The sequence below is a fragment of the Oncorhynchus clarkii genome, chromosome 9, assembly GCF_045791955.1.
Source record: "Oncorhynchus clarkii lewisi isolate Uvic-CL-2024 chromosome 9, UVic_Ocla_1.0, whole genome shotgun sequence".
Lineage (NCBI taxonomy): Eukaryota > Metazoa > Chordata > Actinopteri > Salmoniformes > Salmonidae > Oncorhynchus > Oncorhynchus clarkii.
This window is the reverse complement of record NC_092155.1, coordinates 44,546,378-44,567,446: the sequence shown is the minus strand read 5'-3', so window position 1 is coordinate 44,567,446 and position 21,069 is coordinate 44,546,378. Positions and strand designations below refer to the sequence as shown.

At 46.4% G+C, this 21,069-nt stretch overlaps 1 protein-coding gene and 1 pseudogene across 1 annotated transcript; both read right to left on the bottom strand.

The window, feature by feature from the left end:
• Nucleotides 1-2,891: 2,891 nt before the first annotated feature.
• Nucleotides 2,892-5,340, bottom strand: LOC139417247 (organic solute transporter subunit alpha-like). The gene is made up of 8 exons (XM_071166497.1): nt 5,253-5,340; nt 5,047-5,133; nt 4,689-4,840; nt 4,520-4,593; nt 4,221-4,376; nt 3,883-3,994; nt 3,472-3,724; nt 2,892-3,313 (listed from the first exon to the last, which is right to left on the bottom strand). The coding sequence occupies exons 1-8, from the start codon at nt 5,338-5,340 to the stop codon at nt 2,892-2,894; spliced, it is 1,344 nt and encodes a 447-aa protein (XP_071022598.1).
• Nucleotides 5,341-6,579: 1,239 nt separating this feature from the next.
• On the bottom strand, nt 6,580-19,744 carry LOC139417246 (protein-serine O-palmitoleoyltransferase porcupine-like; annotated as a pseudogene).
• Between the last annotated feature and the right edge of the window lie 1,325 nt (nt 19,745-21,069).

Sequence of the window (21,069 nt, the reverse complement as noted above, 5' to 3'; positions counted from 1 at the left end):
CTTGAAGATCTTTTTGTCCTTCCTGTGACATCGGGTGCTCTAGGTGTTCTGGAGGGCAGGTAGTTTGCCCCCGGTGATGCGTTGTGCAGACCGCACAACCCTTTGGAGAGCCCTGCGGTTGTGGGCGGTGATGTTACTGTACCAGGCGGTGATACAGCCCGACAGGATGCTCTCAATTGTGCATCTGTAGAAGTCTGAGGGTTTTAGGTGACAAGCCAAATTTCTTCAGCCTCCTGAGGTTGAAGAGGCGCTGTTGCACCTTCTGTGTGGGTGGACCATTTCAGTTTGTAGCCAGAGCAGTGCTTGATTTAGGATGAAAGTAGTGCAGTCTTTTTCCAAGTCTGTCTATGTTCACCGAAATTCGCAAATTACATTATGCTATAGAGACCTCTGATTATTCAATGTTAAAGGGTTAATTCACATTTGATGACTTTTAACCAAATGTTCATGACTATTATAGCCTACAGCGTCTGATCCCATGTAGGCCTACCATCTCCTGCTGTTGTGCCCTTGATCAAGGCAAGGCACTTAACCCCCCCACAAAGTAGAACTGCATGGTTAGTCACATGTTGTCAACCCTCCATCTGGATAGCTCCTGGGTGTGCAGGCTTGGCTTTTGATCCAGCCCTGAAACACCCAAGTTCGCTTATCAAGGTCGTGATGAGCAGATTATGTTTAGGCTACAATGTCGTTAGAGCAGGGCTTGAACAAAAGCCTGCACACCCAGTAGCTATCCTGGAAGATTGTTGCCACCCTTGACATAAAATATTACATTACAACATGAATATTTTTGGCTATCTTTATAAAATGATTCACTCATTGTTTATATATAAGGCAAAACATATTAATGTTTCAGGGGAGACCTATGCACAGCATGTTATTTGTCAATTATGATATTTGTAGAATATTTTTAACGTTGTCGCAATTATGACTATTGTTTAGAGGGGAATCACAGCTTTCCAATGGTGCAGATTTATTTAGGTCAGTGGAAAGGCGACAACTACTTTAATGATTAGTTAGCGGCTACAAGTTACGTTTTGAATTGGCAATCTAGATACTGTCATTATTTTATACCTGCAGCTGAAATGTTGAACTCTCCTCTAAGGCAATGGCCCAATGGCACTGGCACACACAGATACGCACTGAAGAGTCATTCCGATAATGGTTGATATGTAGATTTTTAAGTGATTGATAATATTTAAGTGTGTCTAAATGATTTACATTAACAAAAGTATGACACTAATTTCCATTACTTTACATAACCTTTACAAACCCTAATTTGACAACTTGGACCAGCACATCATGCCCATTCAGGTTGGCGCCTTTTCAATCTGCACAATCTCGAACAGCCTACTGTCATGCACAGATTCACAGCCTCGCAGCAAATAAACTTGAACAAAGCCGAATCAGAAAATGAATGCCCACTCCCCATAGTGCCCCAGAGTGGAGGTGTCATAATACCCATAAAACAAATGGTGTAAAAATGATTGGAACCATTTCCCTGTTTGACCGCTAGGTTTTATGGGTATTATCATAGCCGCAAGAACTAAACTCAGCAAAAAAAGAAACGTCCTCACTGTCAACTGCGTTTATTTTCAGCAAACGTAAATATTTGTATGAATATAACAAGATTCAACAACTGAGACAAACTGAACAAGTTCCACAGACATGTGACTAACAGAAATTGAATAATGTGTCCCTGAACAAAGGGGGGATCAAAATCAAAAGTAAGTCAGTATCTGACTTCTGCAGTCCTCATTCCTCCTTGCAGCATGCCTAAGGCACGTTCACGCAGATGAGCATGGACCCTGGGCAACTTTCTTTTGGTGTTTTTCAGAGTCAGTAGAAAGGCCTCTTTAGTGTCCTAAGTTTTCATAATTGTGACCTTAATTGCCTACTGTCTGTAAACTGTTAGTGTCTTAATTAACAACTGTTCCACAGGTGCATGTTCATTAATTGTTTATGGTTCATTGAACAAGCATGGGAAACAGTGTTTAAACCCTTTACAATCAAGATCTGTGAAGTTATTTGGATTTTTACTAATTATCTTTGAAAGACAGGGTCCTGAAAAAAGGATGTTTCTTTTTTTGCTGAGTTTAGTTTGAAGGATAGGGGTTCTGCAAATGTTAACAAAGTGTGGGGGGAGGCAGCACCCCTACTTCCCCGTGGATATGGGTATTATGACTCATACTGTGGTACTCTATTTCTATTCAATGCAGATCCGGTATGCAATTCCCCAAAAATTAGTAGTGCCGGTACAGCGCTCCGGCCCAAGTCAAGCACCGAGCCAGAGTTAACTACTTAAAATATTTTTTATGTTGTAGTTTACAATATGAGACCTATCTTTGGTATCAATGCACTTCAGAGGGAAGGCTAGGCCAGAGGCATACTGGGTGTGTGGTTTGAGAAGCTCATGGAGCAAATACCATCTACTCCAAGGAACAGATTCTATTAGTGTTTACTTTGTATTCAATATTACATGAAATGTACCCATTAAGGTAATGAAATTCATTTCAAACTCCAAAGGTTTATTGTAAGTTTTGAGAGAAGGCATGAGAGACTGATAAATACCTCTGAAAGTATTGTGCAATAGGCTTTTAAAAAATGTACTGGCTTTTTGAGATAACATTGCAAAACAAAATGTACTGAGCATGCTCAATATAAAATGTAGGCAAGAAATTATGGGTAGAACAAAAATATCCTACCACACCATTAGCTACCATCTTCATTCAGCTGAGGAATGAATAAATGCATGATCTCAGTCAATATACATAAAAATAAAAACTGGGCAAGGTACTACCTCAAGCGGTGTGGTGTCTCTCTTCCATTTCCTGGAGGTGACCCATGTTTCTCTCCTGTTAGGAGATTCCAGGACAATCCATTCCATATTGTCATACAACAGTAACATTCCTAGACTCCGCAAAGTTGATGTCCGCAATAACAGTCGGTTTGGACAGCTCCAAAGTGGCACTTTCATCAGTTACCTTCTCTGGCATCATCTTTTGACGTCTGGGTTGAAGAGGGAAAGGGAAGCGATCCAGGGAGGCGTGTTCGATCTTACAGAGGCTGTCCTCACTGCTGTCACTGTTATAGTCGGGATTGGAGACACCAGCGCCGCACCAGCCAGGCCAGGGGTTCTCCCTGAGTGGCACCACGTCCTCAGTCTGAACTGCCTTCTCCAGTAGCATGCCTCTGTGGGGCCTCTCCTCCAACCCAAAGGCCTCCTCCGGACTGGGCTCCACCTTACGGAACGTGTGGCGGGCAAAGAGGCATATGCAGAACATCTCCACAATCACAGAGTAGTGGTAAATTACTGAGAGAGGAAGAGAATAAAATAGATAGGGTTACCACCAATACATGTCACATTGATAATTTCCTAATATGCATTTCTCTCCACTGTAACAATTTTGACATGGAGATGATATTGGGAGGGAGATGTATGGGGGATAAATTCCATCACGGTGCACTTACGCTGGGAACGCATGAGAACAGAGAAGGGAGGGGAGCAGGGCACCACCTCCAGGGCCCCCATGGTCTCCAGGATTCCATTCTGAAGGCCACACAGCACCAACACTACAATGATACAGACAAACTTGGCCCTCAGCCCATGGCCAGGCAGAGCCTTTTTGGTGGCCTTGTAAAACAGCAAGTGGCCATAGAAAGACAGGAAGGTAGACACGCTTATGATGGCATTCACGTACACATTGGGATTGACAGAATCCACCTGTGAAAAATGACATGGGTATGGTTTAACAAATAGCAGCATCTACTTGTATAATTAACTCATTGACTTATTAACCACGGACTCACCTGGTTAAATTAAGGACGCACAGAGAATGGTTATAATGCAAATATTTCTTGCAGTATATGCTTGCCACTCACATGTCCATAGTCATACTGCTCATCTGTCCAGAGGACCAGAGTGACAAAGAATAGGATGGTTCTGACCACAGACAGTTGAAGCACAGCAGCCATCATCCACCCCAGGCTGGTCCTATGGAGGGGTAGTGGGGTGGGGCGATTACAGCGATATATTGTGTATTTATCATTAATACGATAATGGCAACTATATTGTGCATTTACCAATATTGCGATATGGGGCAGTTACAGCAATATATTGTGTATCTATCATTATCACGGTACGGCAATATCTTATGAATCTATCATTATCGCGATATAGATGTGCACACTGGGGATGAGGACATCCATTGGTAAAGTACCTGTTGATCGCTATCATAGGGAGGCAACAGCAGCAGCAACATGGGAATGGATCTGGAGAACCCTGCTCTCCAGCTAAGATCTCCAGCATGCGGGCCTTTCCCCCAAAGAAGTCTGTGATGAGCCCCATAAACTTTAGCAGAGTGATTGAGTGGTACCTTGAGAGAAACAGACAGACGGAGAGCTAGTTTGTTTTACTGGAGGTTTTTAGCACAGAATGACGTGAATAATGTTTCCGTCAACTTTAAGTTTGTACGCAAACATTGTGATGGTGAAAAAAATGGTTGTACTCGATACTTACAGAGAAGCTATGAAATTACAAAGTGAGGAGGAGCGAGGAACATACAGTGCAATGATGGAGGTTAATCCAAAGACCTGACCGAAAGAGAATGAGTGAAGTTGGACAAAATTTACAAATACTTATCCGATAAAAAAAAAAAATGTGTGGCAAAAAGGAGGTGTCCCTTTACCGGGTACATGCCCAGTATCCACAGGTAGAGGCACCGGCGTCTGGAGGAGGGCACGTGACGCAGGAAGAAGCCCACCTCTTCTAGGAACAGGGCCAGAATGACCACAGCAAAACCGGCAGGAATGATAAACAACCAGAGCTCATCCTTGACCACTGAGGACAAACACACAATACATGGACTAGTGGTGGGACAGATCATATACATATATTTTTTCACTTTCTGGTGCCTTCAAGCACAGACCTATCACACAGAACCTAATGTGTGTCAGATCCAATGAACAAAAATAAATAAAGTAATCTCTGGCCAGTCAATAACATAACCCATATAGTTTGTGTGAATGCATAAATGCTGGTCTTACCCCTGAACAACTCCCATGACAGTGGGATCTCTGATCCTAACCAGCTGCAGTTGTCTCCTCTCATCTTCTCAGGGAGTACAGTTCCTACTACCAACAAACATCACAAACGCTAGACTCATGAATAGAACAGAATCTAGAGTAGGCTTTCTATAAAACCAGATATCTGTCACATTTTAGGCGGGACAATTAAATTTGAACTGACTGACCTCCTATAGAAAGACTGATTGTTTTTCTGTTCTCCGAAGACAGACACTTGGTGAGTGTCTTGTCAGTTCCGTGTTGAGGTGGCATCATTGTCTGAACGATTCCTTTCCGATAGCAGTGAGTAATGATTGCCTAAACACAGGTAAACCGACAGGTAGGGAGCCAAGTCCACTCTGGAATGTGTCAACTTGTGTTGTTTCTGAACCGACCATGAGGGGGATCCAAACAAGCTATGTGGTGAAAATATTGCCTGAGACAAGAAATTATAGTAAATAGTCTTTGTGCGGGACACTTAACTGTTATAATAAGTATAGTACTCTTTTAAATACTTAAGATTAAAGCTGCAATATGTAACTTTTTGGGTAACCCGACCAAATTCACAAAGAAATGTGAGTTATAGATCTGTCTTCATTGAAAGAAAGTCTAAGAAGATCTGTTTTATTTCTATGCTTCTGTCTTTCGTATTTGAAACTTTTACTTTCGGTTTTGTACACCGGCTTCAAACAGTTGAAAATACTATATTTTTGGTTATGGAAAAGATATTTCACAGCGGGTTTAGATGGTACAATGATTCTCTACGCTATACATGCTTGTTTTGTCTCAACCTGAAATGAAGTGAACTATTCAAATTTTAGCAACCAGGAAATGACGGAGCTATTTCTGCAGTGCAGCTTCATCTTCTTGATGTACTAACCATAATATTCATGTGGCATTTTAAATTATTCAATTAGCAGCAAAAGACTGTACAATACTTTGCAATCTGCCTGAGCCTTGATAAATAAATACTGCAACTAGGACGTGTGTTTTACCATCCATCATCAAATAAACCCTTCATTTATTCATGTGTAAGTAGGGCAACAGAACTAGAAAAAAATGGCCTTTTATTAGAAAAACAGATACAGTAGAAAAAAGTACCTCCATTGAGAACATAATGTATTATGTAAACATCACTGGCCAAATGTACTGTATAATGAAGAGAGAAAAAAAGAAATCATAGTGCTACTGATATACACAGATACATCAATATTCCTATAGCATTGTGTGTGATCAAACTACAAAGCCCTGAAAGAACAGTAGCCTTTACAGAAACCACTGATGAATCTTCAGCCTACTGCTGGTTCTCAATCTCAATAGTTTGATACATCATGGCATTGAACTACTGAGTGACTGGTTATTAAGTGTTTACCAAACAAACGAATACAGCAAGACCCCGGTAAACAAAGCAGCATTCTTCCAATCATGATGGAGTGGGACAATCATCCTGGCCCCACACTAAGCTACTCTGTGTCCATTAAGTCTTCACCCACACCAGCCCATACCAGGTAAGATGGCCCACCCGTGAGCTAAGGGTTCTTTTTTAACCAGGCTATTGTCTTCTGTTCAGTCCAGACCTTCCGTCAAATGAGATCACTGAATGAGGCGGTAGAATACACTGCAGGCGAAGACCAGCCAGTGGCTGGCCCAGCTCAACTCTGACCACTTCTGAATGCTGTGGTTGGCCACATAACCCTGAGGAGGAAGAGGATGACAATGGTGACTAAATTTGTAGAAGTAATGCATTCATGCAGTTCATGTAGACCACTGTTAATTATTATGTTCTCCATTAACTTGGCCCCAGGCAGCAGTAGCAATTCTTTGGTGTGTCTTACCTCCTCTGCAGCCAAGTTTTCTATGTCAGTGTCAAACAGGGAGTCCAGGTATGTCAGATGGAAGATGGCCATGGCACTGAAGGTCATGTTGATCCCATACACCCATAGCTCCTACAAGAGAACTAGACCATTCACTACACCAGGGCGGTGTTCTGAATCCCCAACTTTCTCCATGCTATGTGCACTAGCTAGCTCACTCCCCCCACTTGGACCAATTTAATATAAGTGATACGATGGCGCCGAAGAACATGGCTGACGTTTTACATTCTCCAAACCAATTGTGCAGATTTGTTATTTTTGTTTTTGTTTTCTGTAACTTATTTTTTAAACTTGTGTACATAATGTTGCTGCTACCGTCTCTTATGACCGAAAATAACTTCTGGACATCAGAAAAGCGATTAATCATCGCAGACTGGAAGAAACTTTTTTCTTTAACGAGTCTGACGAGAAGGATATCCTGCTTTCACTGGAGCAGGCCCAGATCCACGCAGGAAAAGGGGACGCAGATCTGGGATCCTTCTGAGAATCCGGACGCAAACGAGTAAACTCTCAATGCCTTCCATTCTCCTTGCTAACGTGCAATCGTTAGAAAATAAAATTGATGACCTATTAAGATTATCCTGCCAACGGGACATTAAACTGTAACATCTTATGTTTCACCGAGACGTGGCTGAACAAAGAAACTGTCTGTCACGTTCTGACCTTTATTTCCTTTGTTTTGTATTTATTTAGTATGGTCAGGGCGTGAGTTGGGTAGGCAGTCTATGTTTGTTTTTCTAGGTTTTGGGTATTTCTATGTTTCGGCCTAGTATGGTTCTCAATCAGAGGCAGGTGTCATTAGTTGTCTCTGATTGAGAATCATACTTAGGTAGCCTGGGTTTCACTGTGTGTTTGTGGGTGATTGTTCCTGTCTCTGTGTTTGCACCAGATAGGACTGTTTAGGTTTTCGCACATTTATTGTTTTGTTAGTTATTTCATGTCTAGTTCCTTTATTAAAGAACATGAATAACCACCACGCTGCATTTTGGTCCGCTTCTCCTTCACCACAGGAAAACCCTTACAGAATCACCCACCACAACAGGACCAAGCGGTGTGGTAAACAGCAGCTGCAGCAAAGGCAGCAGCAAGAGAAGGAACATAGGCAGCAGCAGCAGGAACAGCAACAGCAATGTCAGGATTTCGGGACATGAGAGCAGAATCTGGACTACACAACTTGGGAGGAGATAGACCGGTGGGCGGTCGACCCAGGGAGAGTGCCGGAGCCCGCCTGGGATTCGATGGAGCAGTGCGCGGAAGGTTACAGGAGAATGAGGTTGGCGAAGCAAGCACGGCGGCGCGGACAGAAGCCCGAGAGTCAGCCCCAAACATTTCTTGGGGGGGGGCACACAGGAAGTGTGGCGAAGCCAGGTAGGAGACCTGCGCCAACTATCTGTGCTTACCGGGGGGCTAGAGAGACCGGACAGGCACCGTGTTATGCTGTGAAGCGCACAGTGTCCCCGGTGCGGTACATTCCAGCTCCGCGTATCGGCCGGGCTAGAGTGAGCATTGAGCCAAGTGCCATGAAGCCGGCTCTACGCAGCTGGTCTCCAGTGCGTCTCCTTGGGCCGGCTTACATGGCCCCAGCCTTGCGCACGGTGTCCCCGGTTCGCCTGCATAGCCCAGTGCGGGCTATTCCACCTCGCCGCACTGGCAGGGCGACCGGGACCATTCAACCGGGTAAGGTTGGGCAGGCTCGGTGCTCAAGAGCTCCAGTGCGCCTGCATGGTCCGGTCTATCCGGTACCACCTCCACGCACCAGCCCTCCGGTGACAGCCCCCCGCACCAGGCTGTCTCTCCGTCTCATCCCTACAGGTGCTCCCGCCTCTCCGGCGCTGCTAGAGCCTTCCTCCTCTCCAGCACAGCCGGAGTCTCACGCCTGTTCGGCGCTACCAGAGCTCCCGCCCCTCAGTCCAGAGGCGCAAGAGCCCCTCATTCCAGAGGCGCCAGAGCTCCTTAGTCCAGCGCTGCCAGAGCCTTCCTCTCCAGCGTTGCCGGAGCTTCCCGTCTGCCCAGCGCAATCTGAGCCACCCGTCTGCCCAGCGCCGCCAGAGCCGCCCGTCTGCCCAGCACCGCCAGAGCCGCCCGTCTGCCCAGCGCCGCCAGAGCCGCCCGTCTGCCCAGCGCCGCCTGAGCCGCCCGTCTGCCCAGCGCCGCCTGAGCCGCCCGTCTGCCCAGCGCCGCCAGAGCCGCCCGTCTGCCCAGCGCCGCCCGTCTGCCCAGCGCCGCCAGTGCCGCCAGGAGCCGCCAGTGCCGCCAGTCTGCCAGGAGCCGCCAGTGCCGCCCGTCTGCCAGGAGCCGCCAGTCAGCCAGGGGCCGCCAGTGCCGCCAGTCAGCCAGGGGCCGCCAGGGGCCGCCAGTCAGCCAGGGGCCGCCAGTGCCGCCAGTCAGCCCAGAGGCGCCAGAGCCCCTCAGCCCAGAGGCGCCAGAGCCCCTCAGCCCAGAGGCGCCAGGGCCCCTCAGCCCAGAGGCGCCAGAGCCCCTCTGTCCCGAGCAGCCGCCCCTCTGTCCCGAGCTGCCCCTCTGTCCCGAGCTGCCCCTCTGTCCAGTGGGGTCATTGAGAAGGGTTGCCATGGTTAGAGAGCCACGGAGGCGGACTAAGACAATGGCGAAGTGGGGTCCGCGTTCCACGCCAGAGCCGCCCCCGCGGACAGACGCCCACCCAAACCCTCCCCTATAGGTCAAGGTTTTGTGGCCGGAGTCCGCACCTTTGGGGGGGGGGGGGGGGGGTACTGTCACGTTCTGACCTTTATTTCCTTTGTTTTGTATTTATTTAGTATGGTCAGGGCGTGAGTTGGGTGGGCAGTCTGTTTTGTTTTTCTAGGTTTTGGGTATTTCTATGTTTCGGCCTAGTATGGTTCTCAATCAGAGGCAGGTGTCATTAGTTGTCTCTGATTGAGAATCATACTTAGGTAGCCTGGGTTGCACTGTGTGTTTGTGGGTGATTGTTCCTGTCTCTGTGTTTGCACCAGATAGGACTGTTTAGGTTTTCGCACATTTATTGTTTTGTTAGTTATTTCATGTCTAGTTCCTTTATTAAAGAACATGAATAACCACCACGCTGCATTTTGGTCCGCTTCTCCTTCACCACAGGAAAACCCTTACAGAATCACCCACCACAACAGGACCAAGCGGTGTGGTAAACAGCAGCTGCAGCAAAGGCAGCAGCAGGAGAAGGAACATAGGCAGCAGCAGCAGGAACAGCAACAGCGATGTCAGGATTTCGGGACATGAGAGCAGAATCTGGACTACACAACTTGGGAGGAGATAGACAGGTGGGCGGTCGACCCAGGGAGAGTGCCGGAGCCCGCCTGGGATTCGATGGAGCAGTGCGCAGAAGGTTACAGGAGAATGAGGTTGGCGAAGCAAGCACAGCGGCGCGGACGGAAGCCCGAGAGTCAGCCCCAAACATTTCTTGGGGGGTGGCACACAGGAAGTGTGGCGAAGCCAGGTAGGAGACCTGCGCCAACTATCTGTGCTTACCGGGGGGCTAGAGAGACCGGACAGGCACCGTGTTATGCTGTGAAGCGCACGGTGTCCCCGGTGCGGTACATTCCAGCTCCGCGTATCGGCCGGGCTAGAGTGAGCATTGAGCCAAGTGCCATGAAGCCGGCTCTACGCAGCTGGTCTCCAGTGCGTCTCCTTGGGCCGGCTTACATGGCCCCAGCCTTGCGCACGGTGTCCCCGGTTCGCCTGCATAGCCCAGTGCGGGCTATTCCACCTCGCCGCACTGGCAGGGCGACCGGGACCATTCAACCGGGTAAGGTTGGGCAGGCTCGGTGCTCAAGAGCTCCAGTGCGCCTGCATGGTCCGGTCTATCCGGTACCACCTCCACGCACCAGCCCTCCGGTGACAGCCCCCCGCACCAGGCTGTCTCTCCGTCTCATCCCTACAGGTGCTCCCGCCTCTCCGGCGCTGCTAGAGCTTTCCTCCTCTCCAGCACAGCCGGAGTCTCCCGCCTGTTCGGCGCTACCAGAGCTCCCGCCCCTCAGTCCAGAGGCGCAAGAGCCCCTCATTCCAGAGGCGCCAGAGCTCCTTAGTCCAGCGCTGCCAGAGCCTTCCTCTCCAGCGTTGCCGGAGCTTCCCGTCTGCCCAGCGCCATCTGAGCCACCCATCTGCCCAGCGCCGCCAGAGCCACCTGTCTGCCCAGCGCCGCCAGAGCCGCCCGTCTGCCCAGCGCCGCCAGAGCCGCCCGTCTGCCCAGCGCCGCCAGAGCCGCCCGTCTGCCCAGCGCCGCCTGAGCCGCCCGTCTGCCCAGCGCCGCCTGAGCCGCCCGTCTGCCCAGCGCCGCCTGAGCCGCCCGTCTGCCCAGCGCCGCCAGAGCCGCCCGTCTGCCCAGCGCCGCCCGTCTGCCCAGTGCCGCCAGTGCCGCCAGGAGCCGCCAGTGCCGCCAGTCTGCCAGGAGCCGCCAGTGCCGCCCGTCTGCCAGGAGCCGCCAGTGCCGCCAGTCAGCCAGGGGCCGCCAGTGCCGCCAGTCAGCCAGGGGCCGCCAGTGCCGCCAGTCAGCCAGGGGCCGCCAAGGGCCGCCAGTCAGCCAGGGGCCGCCAGTGCCACCAGTCAGCCCAGAGGCGCCAGAGCCCCTCAGCCCAGAGGCGCCAGAGCCCCTCAGCCCAGAGGCGCCAGAGCCCCTCTGTCCCGAGCAGCCGCCCCTCTGTCCCGAGCTGCCCCTCTGTCCAGTGGGGTCATTGAGAAGGGTTGCCATGGTTAGAGAGCCACGGAGGCGGACAATGAGGCGGACTAAGACAATGGCGAAGTGGGGTCCGCGTCCCACGCCAGAGCCGCCACCGCGGACAGACGCCCACCCAGACCCTCCCCTATAGGTCAAGGTTTTGCGGCCGGAGTCCGCACCTTTGGGGGGGGGTGGGGGGTGGGGGGACGGGGGTACTGTCACGTTCTGACCTTTATTTCCTTTGTTTTGTATTTATTTAGTATGGTCAGGGCGTGAGTTGGGTGGGCAGTCTGTTTTGTTTTTCTAGGTTTTGGGTATTTCTATGTTTCGGCCTAGTATGGTTCTCAATCAGAGGCAGGTGTCATTAGTTGTCTCTGATTGAGAATCATACTTAGGTAGCTTGGGTTTCACTGTGTGTTTGTGGGTGATTGTTCCTGTCTCTGTGTTTGCACCAGATAGGACTGTTTAGGTTTTCGCACATTTATTGTTTTGTTAGTTATTTCATGTCTAGTTCCTTTATTAAAGAACATGAATAACCACCACGCTGCATTTTGGTCCGCTTCTCCTTCACCACAGGAAAACCCTTACACTGACAATATAGAGCTGGCAGAATTTTCAATGCACTGGTAAGACGAGGGGTAGGGGTGTGTGTCTTTATGTCAATAACAGCTGGTGTGCGATGTCTAATATGAAAGAAGTCAAGGTATTGCTCGCCTGAGGTAGAGTACCTTATGATAAGCTGTCGACCACACAATCTACCAAGAGTTCTCACCTGTATTACTCGTAGCCTTCTATTTACCACCACAAAGCAAAGCTGGCACTAAGACCACTCTCAACCAACTCTAAGGCCATAAGCAAAGAAGAAAATTCTTACCAGAAGCGGTGCTCCTAGTGGCTGGGAGTTTAATGCAGGCAAACTTAAATCCGTTTTACCAGCATGCCACGTGAAACCAGGGGGGGGGGGGGGGTAAACACACAAAAAAACTATCCTAGACCACCTTTACTCCACACACAGATGCATACAAAGCTGTCCCCCACCCTCCATTTGGCAAATCTGACCACAATTCTATTCTCCTGATTCCAGCTTACAAGCAAAAACTAAAGCAGGAAGTACCAGTGACTCACTCAATACGGAAGTGGTCAGATGACGCGGATGCTACACTACAGGACTGTTTTGCTAGCACAGACTGGAATATGTTCCGGGATTCATCCAATGGCATTGAGGAATACACCACCTCAGTCATCGGCTTCATCAATAAGTGCATCGATGACGTCATCCCCACAGTAACTGTATGTACACATCCCAACCAGAAGCCATGGATTACAGGCAACATCCGCATCGAGCTAATGGCTAGAACTGCCGCTTTCAAGGAGCGGGAGAATAATCCCTCAGACGAACCATCAAACAAGCAAAGCATCAATACAGAATTAAGATTGAATCCTACTACACCGGCTCTGACGCTCGTCGGACGTGGAAGTGCTTGAAAACTATTACGGACTACAACGGGAAACCCAGACGCGAGCTGCCCAGTGACGCGAGCCTACCAGACAAGCTAAATGTATTTTATGCTCGCTTCGAGGCAAGCAACACTGAAGCATGCACAAGAGCACCTGCTGTTCTGGATGACTGTATGATCACGCTCTCAGTAGCCAATGTGAACAAAACCTTTAAACAGCTCAATATTCACAAAGCCGCTGGGCCAAACGGATTACCAGGATGTGTACTCAAAGCATGCGCGGACCAACTGTCAAGTGTCTTCACTGACATTTTCAACCTCTCCCTGACCGAGTATGTAATACCTACATGTTTCAAGCAGACCACCATAGTCCCTGTGCCCAAGGAAGCGAAGGTAACCTGCCTAAATGATTACCACCCCGTGGCACTCACGTCGGTAGCCATGAAGTGCTTTGAAAAGATGGTCATGGCTCACATCAACAGCATCCTTTCGGAAACCCTAGACCCACTCCAATTTGCATACCGCACCAACAGATCCACAGATGACGCAATCTCAATCGCACTCCACACCAACCTTTCTCACCTGGTCAAAAGGAACACCCATGTGAGAATGCTGTTCATCGACTACAGCTCAGCATTCAACACCATAGTGCCCACAAAGCTCATCAGTAAACTAAGGACTCTAAGACTAAACACCTCCCTCTGCAACTGGATCCTGGACTTCCTGATGGGCCAACCCTAGGTGGTAAGAGTAGGCAACAACATGTCTGCCATGCTGATCCTTAACACTGGAGCCCCTCAGGGGTGTGTACTTAGTCCCCTCCTGTATTCCCTGTTCACCCACGACTGCGTGGCCAAACACGACTCCAAAGTCCTGGATGTGACAAACACGACTTCGTTGGTGTCCACATCACCAACAAACCATCATGATCCAAACATACGAAGACAGTCGTGAAGAGGGTACGACAAAACCTTTTACCTATGCATAGTCATTTTGCCTCCACCTACATGTACAGATTACCCCAACTAGCCTGTACCCCTGCAGACTGAATCCGTACCGGTGCCCCCTTATTATAGCCTCGTTATTGTTATTCTTATTGTATTACTTTTTATTATAGCCTACTTGGTAAATATTTTTTTATTCTTGTACTGCACTGTTGGTTAAGGGCTTGTAAGTAAGCAAGCATTGTATATAGCGCATGTGGCAAATAAAGTTTGATTTGAATATGCAATTAACAATAGGGTCTCTTATGGAATGCACGGTCAAAATATGAAATATAAACATGGGTGTTAAACAGTCCTGGATGTGACAAGCATGTACCTTCTGGTGCTGATGCAGCAATTGGTGGGACACTGTTTGGACAGGATACAGGCGCTAAAAATGGCTGCCAGCCTCTCCCTCAGAACTGACAGAAGATGGAAAGACAACTAAGGTGATGCCAATGCAAAACCAGTGAGCAGGTGAATGTGAAAAGCAGATAGAAGTAACTTTACCATGTTCCACATAAGTGATGAAGCCCAGAGACAGCAGCACGGCCCCAAGATGGAAACTCAGGCCCTAGAAGGAACTAAATGTCAGATTGGCTTCACAACAGAGGAAGCAACTCAACCAACACTTCACTTTGGCCTCAGCCAGAGGGATCAGGCAGGGACATTTTCAAAATCATACTAAAAACATAGAGCAGAATTCAAGTGCGATGGTGACCTTTGAGTCATCACATAAGATTAATTCACTGAGTTGGTTGACTCATACTCACGTGTAGCAAGGCACTGGCTGTGTAAGTCACAATGATGGAAGGAAATGTGCCAAGTTTCAACGCATTTTTTAAAACATCTGCATAACAAAATGGGGGAAAGACACAGTAAACAGTTGACATTTTAATATCGCAAAAACATTCTAACCTGGTTTGGTTAAACAGGGCCTATAGTTTTAACATTTCTATCTAATCTAGAGGTCGACCAATTAAATCGGCATGGTCGATTAATTAGGGACGATTTCAAGTTTTCATAACAATCAGTAATGGGCATTTTTGGACGCCGATTATGGCCGATTACATTGCACTCCACGAGGAGATTGCATGGCAGGCTGACTACCTGTTACGTGAGTGCAGCAAGGAGCCAAGGTAAGTTGCTAGCTAGCATTAAACTTAACATAATCACTAGTTAACTACATATGGTTGATGATATTACTAGTTTAACTAGCTTGTCCTGCGTTGCAAATACTCAATACGGTGCCTGTTAATTTATCATCGAATCACAGCCTACTTTGCTAAACGGGTGATGATTTACCAAGCGCATTTGCGAAAAAAGCACTGTCGTTGCACCAATGTACCTAACCATAAACATCAATGCCTTTCTTAAAATCAATACACAAGTATATATTTTTAAACCTGCATATTTAGTTTAAAGAAATTCATGTTAGCAGGCAATATTAACTAGGGAAATTGTGTCACCTTTCTTGCGTTCTGTGCAAGCATAGTCAGGGTATATGCCGCCTGGCTCATTGCAATCTGTGTGAAAACCATTTCTTCCTAACAAAGACCGTAATTAAATTTGCCAGAATTTTACATGATTATTACATAACATTGAAGGTTGTGCAATGTAACAGCAATATTTAGACTTATGGATGCCACCCGTTCGATAAAATATGGAACTGTTCCGTATTTCACTGTAAGAATAAACGTTTTGTTTTTGAAATGATAGTTTCTGGATTTTACCATATTAATGACCTAAGGCTCGTATTTCTGTGTGTTTATTATATTATAATTAAGTCTATGATTTGATATTTTATAGAGCAGTCTGACTGAGCGGTGGTAGGCAGCAGCAGGCTCGTAAGCATTCATTCAAACAGCACTTTCCTGCATTTGCCAGCAGCTCTTCGCAATGCTTGAAGCACAGTGCTGTTTATGATTTCAAGCCTATTGTCACGTTCTGACCATAGTTCTTTTGTGTTTTCTTTGTTTTAGTGTTGGTCAGGACGTGAGCTAAGTGGGCATTCTATGTTGTGTGTCTAGTTTTCCCGTTTCTATGTTTGGCCTGATACGGTTCTCAATCAGAGGCAGGTGTTAGTCATTGTCTCTGATTGGGAACCATATTTAGGTAGCCTGTTTTGTGTTGGGTTTTGTGGGTGGTTGTCTTCTGTCTTCGTGTGTCTGCACCAGACAGAACTGTTTCGTTTTTGTCACATTTGTTGTTTTGTATTTTGTAGTGTTCACATTTATCATCTTTATTAAACATGATGAACACTAACCACGATGCGATTTGGTCCTCTCCTTCGTCCACAGAAGAAAGCCGTTACACCTATCAACTCCCGAGTAATATTATAGTGCCTATAAGAACATTCAATAGTCAAAGGTATATGAAATACAAATGGTATAGAGAGAAATAGTTATTATAGGAATACAACCTAAAACTTATTAACTTAATATTGAAGACATGTTAAAAGGAACCACCAGCTTTCATATGTCCTCATGTTCTGAGCAAGGAACTTAAGCTTTAGCTTTTTTACATGGCACATATTGCACTTTTACTTTCTTCCCCAACACTGTTTTTGCATTATTTAAACCAAATTGATAACGTTTCATTATTTATTTGAGACCAAATTGATCTTTATTTATGTATTATATTAAGTTAAATTAAAAGTGTTCTTTCGGTATTGTTGTAATTGTCATTATCACACACATACATACATAAATAAAAATCGTCCGATTAATCGTATTGCTTTTTTGGGGTCCTCCAATGACATGTATCGGCGTTGAAAAGTAAATTGGTCGACCTCTAATCTGTTTATAATAAATTGAGTTGTAATGATGCTTACATATGTTGAGCCAGCGAGACATGGGATGTTCCAGGAGGTCACCACTAGCACCATGGACCTGGGCAACTCCACATTGAGAGGCTTAACCACTTTCAGATCCCTAAAGACACATTTTGTGCATGAGTCTATGCACATGCAAACACACATTATTTTCACATTACTTAAACTAGCTAAACTAATATTACAATAGGCACATACACATTGCGTTACTATCCAATCACAATATTGCAATTATAAACATACACTTAGTTAAAAGGGCAAATTGATAATATACTGACTGAACCATAGATTTTATGTATTGGAATCACCATTTAACATTGTCCTTGTCTTCAGTAAAACCTACTCCTGCTAGCACAGTTGTACTTTCTCTAAGGTGGCCAACAAAGTAGTTCCTGAAGTGGAAGGATATAGCATTCTCATAGGCGTGGAGCCACCTGCACACAGGGGAAAAACAGACAAGATATACGTAGCTCTAAGATACTGTTTATAGCCTTTTCTCATTTCAGCAATAATGCAATAGCATTATGCACTGACGCCATCTTGAAGTGTGATCTACTAGGCTAGGACTTAACTACTGCTACTACCAGTGTTTGTCTAAAGAACTTTCTTCGTCACGATAACCCTTATCTTGTTTTTGTGCCTCTTGGAAGCAGAGAAAGTCAAATCAAATGGAAATCACTAACAAAGTTGTTCTACATTCACATGTCGAAACAGCCCTGACAGAGATGGCATGACCAAGGAATTGCTCAGTGAAATGTGCACTCACGTGCTCAGTCCTCCGCCCCCGTGGATTGGAATGAAGTAGGGGAAGAGGTATGGGGCAATGCAGTTGGATATCACCAAGCACAGCTGGCATTTGACCCAGCTCACTGAAAACGTCTGGAGCCAGGCCAAAGTCTAGGGGATAGAAAGACCATGTAAAAAATGACAGATTTTAGCAGCCATTTTGACTTAAGCAGCTATATTGATCTAAATATAGTGAAAAGTGGTGTCAACTTTTTGCACAAGTGCAAACAATTAGTAAATATGGACCAATATGTTATAAGCTGTGGCTTACCAGCTTGTGCCTCTCAATGGCATCTTTGTAGCTTGAGTAGCTGACCCAGGGCCCAAAGATGACAGTGCCCACAAAGAGAATGTAGCCTGTGAACTCCAGAGAATTGGGAACAGCAGGCACGGTGCCTCTGTCCAGGTCAAAGGCCAGAGAAATGCCCTTCATGGCCAACACCATCTGAGAACCTGGGGAATTGCGGATGACAGGCAAAGCATGCACAGTGGTTCCATCAGTAAGGCCTCGAATTCAATACTACAGGAGGATGTCTGTGGCTGAAACTATAAAATCATACTTGTCTCACACTGCCTTGCCATCCAATCGTTCAATATTGTTCAATGTATTAAATGATGTGTTATCATATGTAATGCTTCATAGAAATTCAGGAAAATAAAGTTCAGATTTTGTGACAAATATGGTCTTTGCAGGACATTTACCTCAAATTTTATGCCAGGTCACTGTGTCAATCATATGCAGCTCCCTGTAAGAAACCAAAATGAGAAAACAGTTAAGTGGAGGATGGTGCCAGCACCAATGCCTATCATAGAGAATTAACTATAGATGGAGTTAATGATCCATTACCCCATGAGTAGATAGATGAGGATGGTGGCGGAGAGGAAGATTCTTTGGCTGCTGAAGTAGCGGTTGAGGAACAAGGCAGAGTAGCAGAGCAGACTGAGCAGTAACACCCACACCATGGACTGCTCAAAGAACAGGTAGAGGGCATATAGACCAGCTGCCACTGAGCCCAGGTCTTTCACAGAGGACAAGAGACCTACTGGAGGACAGGCAATACTAAATGCAGGTATACCAAGCTGGCACCAAAGGTTTTTGTAGGAATTGGGCTGCTTATAGGTCTCGGCATGGGACTTATTTATCTGTCATCATTACATGTGTCCCATACACAGCAGATGGCTTCATGGCAAAGTATAAATTACATGACTCAGTCTTTGGTTGTGTTACCCCTGCTCAGATGTTGCATGCGTCAACCAATGGTCACTTCATTTACTGTGCTGTTGGGCACCAGACTGCTATAACATAGGTATTTTATTTATCAGCTAAACACATCCTATCCAGGCGTTGTAAAATCTGGCATGCGTCAGCAATGCCTGGGCAGAGGAACTGTATCCCCAAAGTTGGGCACATCATCTGTGTTATCCCCCTATTTCAGCCACACGCGTTTCTGACGGGTGTATAAAATCGAGCACAATCTCCATAGACATTGTCAGTAGAATGGCCTTACTGAAGAGCTCAGTGACTTTCAATGTGGCACCGTCATAGGATGCCACCTTTCCAACAAGTCAGCTCATCTCATTTCTGCCATGCTAGAGCTGCCCTAGTCAACTGTAAGTGCGGTTATTGTCAAGTGGAAACGTCTAGGAGCAACAATGGCTCAGCCGAGAAGTGGTAGGCCACAGCTCACAGAACTGCCAAATGCTGAAGTGCGTAAAAATCCTCTGTCCTTGGTTGCAGAGCTTACTACCGAGTTTCAAACTGTCTCTGGAAGCAAATGTTCCGACATATAGGGGAAAGCCTTCCCAGAAGAGTAGAGGCCGTTATAGCAGCAAGTGGGGGACCAACTCCATATTAATGGCCATAATTTTAGAATGAGATGTTCGACATGCAGCTGTCCACATACTTTTGGTCATGTAGTGTATCATGTTATTGGTCAAGTGAACTCACCCAGCCTACAGAGGAGTCGACAGAGCAGGCAGAGGAGCAGAAGCTGCCAGACCTGTTCCACTCCCTGCTGGGACGTAGGCAGAACACAGCTCTCCGCTAGCTCTTGGAAGAACTCTATCCTGTTGAACTCCATGGGGTAGCCTCAACTATGCCTGGCTCTCACTGGAGAAACAATGTAGCAACAATGTAGCTGTAAGTGAGTGATCAATGTTAAAGTCATAATATGGCACAGCGGTTTAAGGCACTGCATCTCAGTGCTAGAGGCGTCACTACAGACACTCTGGTTCAAATCCAGACTGTATCACAACTGGCCGTGATTGGAGTACCATAGGGCGGCGCACAATTGGTCCAGCGTCATCCGGGTTTGGCCGGTGTAGGTCATCATTGTAAGATCATCATTGTAAGGGTTTGGTCGGTGTAGGTCATCATTAGACAAGATACCTCATCCCCATATTATTACTTACCCTCTTGCACCCCAGTATCTCTACTTGCACATCTATCACTCCAGTATTAATGTTAAATTGTAATTATTTTTGCCTCTAGGGCCTATTTATTGCCTACCTCTCTACTCTTCTACATTTGCAGACACTGTACATACATTTTTTTATTTTTGTGTTATTGACTGTACGTTTGTTTATGTGTAACTCGGTGTTGTTTTTGTCGCACTGCTTTGCTTTATCTTGGCCAGGTCGCAGTTGTAAATGAGAATTTGTTCTCAACTGGCCTACCTGGTTAAATAAAGGTGAAATAAATATACAATTAAAAAATACAATTGCCCCTAGGTTGTATAATCATGTGCTACTCCATGATTTTGTGTTGTCAATCATGTACAATGCAAGTAAATTTTCCCAGCCACATTCCTGTTACAAAAGTGTCAGGGTCAAACTGTTGACATGAAAAGATTGTTTCTCTAAAAACGGTCATTTTTAACTAGGTTTTTTTCCTGTTATGTCAGTGGTTGCAGGGTTGGAAAAAATAGCAAACTTGCTCTGACTTGGAGCATATTTCTCGAGATAATGTTGCAAGGCAGAGGCAGCAACCCATTGACAAATAACGTAATCTAGCTAGTAGAGATTTAGTCGTGCCAACACTCGAAAACATTTGTTTTCCGACTCTTCACATTCGGTTAACGTACACTGGCTACACTGTCCAACATGGTGTGTCACAAATTATAGAACAGCAAAAAGGTTTTTAAATCCCAAACCGCCCCTACCAAATCGCTCGGAGAGCCCTCCGTTGTCACGTGCTGCCAACGAAACTGAGGGTGACTTCAAGAGCGTGGCGAGGGCATCAATACATCTCGAAGGGATCAATAAACTCAAACTTCAGTCGTGACTTGAATGATGCAATTCATGTTCCAATTGTAAAGAATAAAACGAGCATGCATTCAAATGAACAAGTCCCCCTCTCGTTTTACAATATATAATCGTCAGTAACAGTTAAACATTTAATTTGGGA